Source organism: Mus caroli, chromosome 10 (genome assembly GCF_900094665.2).
Source record: "Mus caroli chromosome 10, CAROLI_EIJ_v1.1, whole genome shotgun sequence".
Lineage (NCBI taxonomy): Eukaryota > Metazoa > Chordata > Mammalia > Rodentia > Muridae > Mus > Mus caroli.
Genome location: NC_034579.1, coordinates 75655030 through 75663771, shown reverse-complemented (window position 1 = coordinate 75663771; position 8742 = coordinate 75655030). Strand labels below are relative to the sequence as shown.

At 40.4% G+C, this 8742-nt stretch overlaps 1 protein-coding gene across 1 annotated transcript in view; it reads right to left on the bottom strand.

The window, feature by feature from the left end:
• Positions 1-1700: 1700 nt before the first annotated feature.
• The window catches only part of LOC110302713 (zinc finger protein 431-like), a 9859-nt gene continuing 2817 nt past the window's right edge, over positions 1701-8742 (bottom strand). Inside the window, exons 2-4 of the mRNA XM_029482623.1 lie at positions 4715-4841; positions 4452-4512; positions 1701-3904 (exon numbers count right to left, since the gene is read on the bottom strand). Of these exons, the coding sequence (XP_029338483.1) occupies positions 2512-3904; positions 4452-4512; positions 4715-4841 (1581 nt within the window). The 3' untranslated portion in view covers positions 1701-2511. The remainder of the gene's footprint in view (positions 3905-4451; positions 4513-4714; positions 4842-8742) is intronic.

The window sequence follows — 8742 nt, the reverse complement described above, 5'->3', positions numbered from 1 at the left end:
ATACACATGAATTAATTATTTTTATTTAGAAAAAATAACATACACACGTGAAGAAAGCATGATTTATAATATGTCGTCCCATGTATGTGTGTGGCGGTGAATGTGTGTCTTTCCTTTGACATGGTGTCTAAGGAAGCCAGAAGAGCGCATCAGACCTTCTGCACCTGGAATTGCAGGTAGTTCTGAGTCATCTGATGTGGGTGCTAGAAGACAGCTGGGTACCCAACACGATCAGTACTATTAAGACAACATTCTGGACCCTAAATATGCCATTATAATGCAGAAAATGAACAGGCCCCATTAGGCCTCTGCCTTCAATCACTTTCTGGTGCTGAAAAGTCCCTAGTACATGGTCATTTGAAGAATTGAATGCATTATCCATCTCTTTGCAAATGGGCTTTACAAATTGCTGCTCACTGGTTCTTTATCACAGTTCTTTTGATAAGAGTGAGGACAACAAACTTCGTTGACTAGAGGTGAGTCTAGATGTAGCAGGTGTTTGCTACTTGGTGGGTTCTTTCTTTCACCCTCCTCCACCTCCCTTCTTTTACTCCTTCAAATACCTAATACTAAATAGGTGAGAAAAAAAAGTATAGAGGAAAAGAGGGAGTGATGCTATCAATAAACTACATCCTGCTGATTCAGAATGTCAAGTTCCTTGGGGCAACTTTGATTTTCCTCATCAGGAGATCTAATTTCTTGTTTCTTTGTGCATGACTATGTAACAAACCATGGCCAATAGCATCCCACCACCAACCAGTAACCCACACCACCGGTCAGGGCCTTAGCATTTACAAGCCCTCTGAAACGTCCTCAGAATTACAAGTGTCACACAACTGCACAAAGAATCTGCCTCTGGCAAAAATAACACCTCTGCTAGACCATAAGGCAAATTATAGTTACCTGCTGTGAATCAGCCCCATATCCTCAAACCTGGGATTAAACAAACAAAATCCTATATTTCAGTTTTTTAAAGATACCAATATTACAATATTCTCACTACATCCAGATTATTAGAAAAAGATCCACAATCCCAGCACTCGGGAGGCAGAGGCAGGAGGATTTCTGAGTTCGAGGCCAGCCTGGTCTACAAAGTGAGTTCCAGGACAGCCAGGGCTACACAGAGAAACCCTGTCTCGAAAAACCAAAAAAAAAAAAAAAAGAAAAAGATCCACAATGAGAGATATGGTTGTTTGGTTTGGGGATGAGGAGAATGTTATTGATGTTTTGTTTGTTTTGGACTTTATGAGACAGGATATCTCTACACAACTATGTCATCTTGTGATCCAAGCTGGCCTCAAACACAGAAATACATCTGCCTGCCTCCCAAGGCTGGGATTACAGGCGTGCAACTCAACACCCAGCAGAGTCGTTTTTTAAATGACCTATCATTGAATAAGGAATGAAAGGATATTGTAATATTTAAACAGGAACCCTTATTCTTTTGATGAACACTTCTTGGAATACAATGTATCAATTGTGAGTGGTAAATCATTTCTTAGGTTCTCAATATTTTGCTTATTTTCTCTCCTTCATAATTTCATCTTTAATAATTTTTACCTGTGTAAGATAACCTTTGCAGGCTGGAGAGATGGCTCAGTGGTTAAGAGAACTGATTGCTCTTCCAGAGGTCCTGAGTTCAATTCCCAGCAACCATATGGTAGCTCACAACCATCTGTAATGGGATCTGATGTCCTCTTCTGGTGCCTCTGAAGATAGCAACAGTGTACACATATACATAAATAAATTTAAAAAAAAAACACACCTGTGCTATGATGAGCATGTGTCAATCAGAAGACAACTTTCAGGTGTTTAATTTCCTTCTTCCTCTGAGTTTGAGAGATCAAGCCCAGACAGTCAAGTTACACAGCAGTGCCTTCAAGTAGTGAGTGAACTCACTGGTCCTTATTTAAGTTTCAAAACTATTTATGTATGTGCTGTTGTCTGGGTGTGCACATGTCACAGCCCAAGTATTTAATAATCAGAAAAAAACTTGCATGAGTACCATGGGTCTCCCAGAATAATCTCAGGTCATCATGTTTAGCAGTAACTATCTTTACTCACTGGGAAACTTCTCTGACATTCGTGTTTCTGAGGAAGTGTTGGGAAGTAGTTACTCCTCAGAAAAAAACATAGCCAACAAAAATAGATGGCAGTATATCATTTTCATTTGCAAATAGGTTTTATTATTCAAATATTTGTGTTCCTCTATCCATGAATGACAATTTGTATACAATTTGAAAACAAGACAATATTTTAATGATGAAACGGTTCTATTAATTGTACATGAGCACCAGTTAGATGGTTTAGTGACAAAAAAAAAAAAATATATGCTTGGTGTGCAAGGGTTTACGGCACTTATTAGATTCATAGTGTTTCTCTCCAGTAGGGATTCTTTCGTGCTTTTGAAGAAGACTATAAGATGCAGAGGCACTATCCCACTGATTACATTCATAGGGTTTCTCTCCAATATAAGTTCTTTGATGAGCTGATGTGCCAAAACTTACTGCATCAATTACATTCGTAAGGATTCTCTCCAATATGACATTTTTTGTGATTATGAAGACTAGTATGATATGCAAAGGCTTTACCACATTCATTACATTCATACAGTTTCTCTCCAGTATGACTTCTTTCATGTCTATAAAGATTACTGCGATATGCAAAGGCTTTACCACATTCATTACATTCATACAGTTTCTCTCCAGTATGACTTCTTTCATGTCTATAAAGATTACTGCGATATGCAAAGGCTTTACCACAATGAGTGCATTTATATGGTTTCTCTCCAGTATGAGTTTTTTTATGTTTTTGAAGATATCTGAAAATTGCAAAGGATTTACCACATTGACTACAATCATAGAGTTTCTCAAGAGTGTGATGTTTTTCATGATTTCGAAGATAACGACGACTTACAAAGGCTTTACCACACTGATTACATACATACGGTTTCTCTCCAGTGTGAATTCTTTCATGAATTTGAAGATCACACTTTAATTCAAAGGCTTTATCACATTGGTTACATCCATATGGTTTCTCTCCAGTATGATGTTTTTCATGATTTTGAAGACTAGTACGACTTGCAAAGGCTTTACCACACTGATTACATTCATAGGGTTTCTCTCCAGTGTGACTTCTTTCATGTATTTGAAGACTACTGCGACGTGCAAAGGCTTTACAGCACTGATTACATACATAAGGTTTCTCTCCGGTGTGAGTTCTTTCATGTATTTCAAGACTACTACGACGTGCAAAGGCTTTACCACATTGATTACATCCATAGAGTTTTTCTCCAGTATGATGTTTTTCATGATTTCGAAGACTACTACGACTTGCATAGACGTTGCCACACTGATTACACTCATAGGGTTTCTCTCCAGTGTGTGTTTTCTCATGTGCTTCAAGATTGCTGCGATATGCAAAGGCTTTACCACACTGATTACATACATAGGGTTTCTCACCAGTATGAATTATTTCATGTATTTGAAGATGACTGCGAGTTGAAAAGGCTTTACCACATTCATTGCAATCATAGGGTTTCTCTCCGGTATGAGTTCTTTTGTGTATATCAAGATTACTATGACGTGCAAAGGCTTTACCACATTCACTGCAATCAAAGGGTTTCTCTCCAGTGTGAGTTCTTTGGTGAATCTGAAGAGCACTGCGACTTGGAAAGGCTTTACCACAGTGATTACATTCATAGGGTTTTTCTCTAGTATGATTTTTTTCATGTTTTTGAAGACTACGGAAATTTGCAAAGGCTTTACTGCACTGATTGCATTCATAGGGTTTCTCTTCAGAACGGATTCTTTCATATGTTTGAAGAAAACTCTTCTGTGCAAAGGTACATTGCTTCTGTCCATGTCCCTTATGCTCACAAGACTTGTATCCATAGATGTTATACCTATTAAAAGAGAAATAACAAAAGGTTTCATACTACATACACACAGGTGAACTTTTTGTTCTGCATAGATATGTGCTATAGGAATTAAGGTTTCTCCACAACAACAACCTTCTTGTTTCCCATAACTGTTCTCACTGAACACTGTTCTAAGTCACTAGAAGTATATGAGTAAGACTAGCTTTAGTACGGACTACTTGCTTATAAAGTCTTGGATATACACTGATCCCCTAATCAATGTGCATGCTTTTTATGATCCTTGAATAGGATGAAACTAAATGGACTGACAGTTCTATACACAGCTCTCACAGGACTAGGACTAAAAGAGTGTCCTGTGTTAAGATATTGTTTCTTTGTCTTGTTCCTTAGAGGAACACCTTACAAGCACAGGTCAGCTACCTGAAATTAAAAGACATGGTCTTGTGAGAATTTAATAATCACCAGTATACTTAAATCTGTGCTCATTTACATTGTTGCTTTTTTAAAACTTCAGAGTACATTAAAATTTCTTCAATGATGCATTTGTTATCAGCTTGCACCTGACATTTACCTTCCACATCCTCTAGAACTTGGACAGTGCTCTTCAATGTTGTCATCTTGCAATTTGTAGCCTAGAATATAGTAACAGAAAATTTATGATATTATTATTGGATAGTTTGCAAATTTTAAGTTAGTATCTTTGGTAAACCCGAGAATCATGTCTCATTAGTCACCACATTCTTCCTCTGTCACAAGAGAAATCAGAGAAGTACACCAATAACCAAGAAACCTTGTCCCCTTGTTTAGAAAGTGAAGGAAAACTCACATTCTTACCTATAGCAGTGAGGTTCCTGCATGTCTCCAGCATCACATCTTTGTAGAGAGTCTTCTGGGAAGGATTCAGCAAAGCCCACTCTTCATGAGTGAATTTCACATACACATCCTCATAGGTCACTGCATCCTAAAAGAGCCCATACATATACATAAGAAAAATAGTGAGACTGACTGCACTGTAAATGTACATTTCATTGAGAATATATAATTCTAGGTGCTCCACACATTTATTCCATATCACAGACATTCAAATGAAGTCTCCAAGTGTTTTTAGAAGGAAACAGAAAAGGAAGATCACATCTCTCATTTCTGGGCCCACTGAATTCCATAAAGCATTGCAAGAGAAATGACTACTAACAGACGATACAGAGAGACACTCAAACAGATCAGTGCTACTGAGTATACATTAGCATAACTGAATCAAAATCTCTAACTTCAAAATAGGATGGACATGATGAATGTCATAATGCACACCTTTAATCCCAGATCTCAGGAGGCAGAGGCATGCGGATCTCTGTGATTTCTAGACCTACATAGGCTGCTAGCCTATGTAGTGATTTCCATGACAGGCAGGGGTACAGAACATTTTACTTCTTATTGTTTCTGTATCAGTCCTCCAGACTTCCTCTTACTCTCCATGGTTTTTGGCCTTTCCCTTTCCTCTTCCCATGTATTCCTGGGAAAGCAATGTGGTTCAAACACTCTGACACATAGCAGCATAGTAGACACAGTAGACTCACATATTGGTCCTGGAGAACCTTAGAAAGAACCACCACGCCGGGCAGTGGTGGCACACGCCTTTAATCCTGCACTTGGGAGGCAGATGCAGGTAGATTTCTGAGTTCGAGGCCAGCCTGGTCTACAAAGTGAGTTCCAGGACAGCCAGGGCTATACAGAGAAACCCTGTCTCAAAAAAACAAAACAAAACAAAAAAACAAAAAAAAAAAACAAAAAAGAAAAAAAATGCTTTTTTAAAAAAAGAAAGAAAGGAAGGAAGGAAGGAAGGGAGGGAGGGAGAAAGAGAGAGAGAAAGAAAGGAAGAACGAACCACCATGCTGCCCACCTAGTAGGAAGTCTCAAAGCCCACCCCCACAGTGATGCACCTCCCCCAAAAAGCCCACCCCTTCTAATAGTGTCACTCCCATAGGCCAAACATATTCAAATCACCACTTGGACAATTGGTGGATTCTTACACAGGTCCTTCTGCATTTGAATATCCCCAGGAAGTGCATGGGCTCCATTAGGACACTCATTCCCTTGTCTCTTTTTCCTTCTCACTAACCTGAATACCATACTCCCAGCACTGAGTGGCAGAGGCAGTTTTAGGTGTTCAAAGGTATTCTCAATGACATCATGCAAGGCAAGCCTGGCATACTAAGCTGGATAGTTTTGTGTCAAGTCAACGCAGTCTGAAGTCATCTGACAGGAGAGAATCTCAACTCAGAAAATGTCTCTGAAGATTGGGCTGTAGGAAGACCTGAAAGGCATTTTTGAAATTAGAGATTAATGGGGAGGGACCAGGCCATTTTGAGTGGTGCCTTCCTTGGATTCTATAAGAAAGCAGGCTGAGCAGACCCTAGGGAACAAGCCAGTGAGCAGCACCCTCCAGGGCCTCTGCATCAGCTCCTGCCTCCATGTTCCTGCCCTGTGTGAGTTCCTGTCCTGACTTCTATCAATGAAGAACAGTGCTATGGAAGGATAAGACAAATAAACCCTTTCCTCCCCTTGGTTTTCATCACAGAAAACATTGCTGTGACATCTTGCTTTAAAAAAATAAATGAATAACCACTTAAGGAAAATTGAATGAAGTTCTTAAGAACAGAAATATTGGAGAACAGAAGCAAATAGAGATTAGGGCAGTGATTCACATACAAAAATGGAATTTTAAAAGTGATAATGCACTGGTTAGAATGAAAATGACCCCCAAGGCCCACGGCCATCAGTCACAGAGTGACACTGCAGAAGGATTAGGAGGTGTGGTCTTGTTGAATGGGTGTATGGGTGGGGGCACAATTTGAGTTTCAAGGGCCCAAGCTGGCCCACAGGCTTTCTCTCTTCCTGCTGCCTGTAGATCTCAATGTAGAACTCTCAGCTACCTCTCTAGCACCATGTCTGCCTGCATGCCATCATTCCACGCCTTGATGACAGTGGACTGAACCTCTGAAAGTGTAAGCAAGCCTCGACTGTTTTGTGGTCACAGTATCTCTTCATAGCAATTCAACACTCAGATGGGAGCTGGTGCCAGAGAGCAGGGTATTTCTCTGAAAGGCCCGAGCATGCCTGTTGCATTCACCTGCTCATTTCTTTGCCCCAAGATCTGGTTACAGTCTGGACACAGGCATTGTCATGAAAATTGGACCATCCCCCTGAATCAACATTCCCCAATTATCTTTGATTGGTTAATAAAAGGTTGAACAGCCAATGACTTAGCAGAGCAAAGAGACAGGCTGGACTTCCAATCTCAGCCATGGGTCCCAGAGAAAGAGGAGGAAGAGAAAGAAAGGGGCCCAAGGTGGAAGGAGAAGTAAGGTTGCATTGAGGATTCACCATGAAGACACACAAGGAACAGAGTGTGCCTGGTCAACTCTAAAACGGCAAGCAAGTTGGGGCATGTGACTGGGGAGTGGCAAGTATAGCATCAAGAGATAGGTTGATCTGTTATTGTGATTAAAGCTTGTTCAATAAAATTTTAGGTCTCTGTCTCATTACTGGGGAGCTAGCTGAGATAGAAGAAACTAACACTTTTAAATTTCCTACTATGCACACTGCTTGTTAGCAGAATGTGGACTTTAGAGCTTTGAATTAGAATAGTGGATGAATACTTTAATTGGGCCTAATGGGCCACACTAAAAGATCATGGAGGACAATGATGCTGAGGACAATAAATCAGGATGGCCTGGCTCAAGAGTTTTCAGAATATAAATGGCCTAAAGACCATTCTTGTGACATTTCTGTGAATAATGTGGCTGCTTTCCAGCCTTGTTCAAAAAAAATCCACATGAAGCTAAAGTGAAGGCGTTGGATTTAAGGCACTGGCAGAGGAGATTTCAATTACATATATGACTCTGTCATATGGTAATTAGCGATTACTCTTATGCAGATTTATAATGAACAGGAGCAAGGAAAGATAGAAAATGTATAATTTGAGGAGAGAAGGAGCACCAGGATGCACAATGGAAGCTGAATCAGGGCACAAAGAGATTCAATGAAGGTTTAAAGAAAAGTCTGATGGTGAATGGAATAAAGGGAGTGGTGACTTCCAGTCAAGACCCCACTCAGCTAAATTTTCAAGGGGTCTGACTGATTTTATCATTGGTTAGGTTCTGGAGACTTCCCAGGGGGCTGCTTACTCATTCTGGCTACCTATTCTTGCTTCATGCCAGATGACAAGGCATGGAAGAAATTCTGCTCAGACGACTGAACTGCATGTGTGAAGAGTTAGCTGCTGCGTGCTGTGAGCTGGCACAAGCCACAACCAAATGCCCTGTGTCTCAAATCTCTAACCACACTGAAGAGACGCAACCAGGTTTGCACTTACAATGAGAGTTGCCCCATTGGAAATTTCAATGGTCCAAGGTAACCTCCCCAAATTGTATATCCACCCATTTGATTTGCCTTCATTCCTACAATGTGAATGAGTGTATGCTGGCCAAGCCACTCACCTGCCATTTCAGACCCCTGTAGCTCACTGATTCACACAAGCTTGGACCAACTGTAATCCAGCTATCACCTAACCCGTTTCCCCTGCAGCGTCCACACAGTAAACTTTCCCTTCCTTCTACTCTGGTCTCAAGAGAGAAGCCATGTGCCACACACAAATCCTTTTCCTGTTACTGATATGGACAGACCACTATGTGAGTCACACAGATATTTTTGTTTGTTTGTTTGTTTGTTGTTGTTGTTTGGGGTTTTGTTTTTGTTTGTTTGTTTGTTTTTGTTTTTGTTTTTTGAGACAGGGTTCCTCTGTGTAGCCCTGGCTGTCCTGGAACTCACTCTGTAGACCAGGCTGGCCTCGAACTCAGAAATCC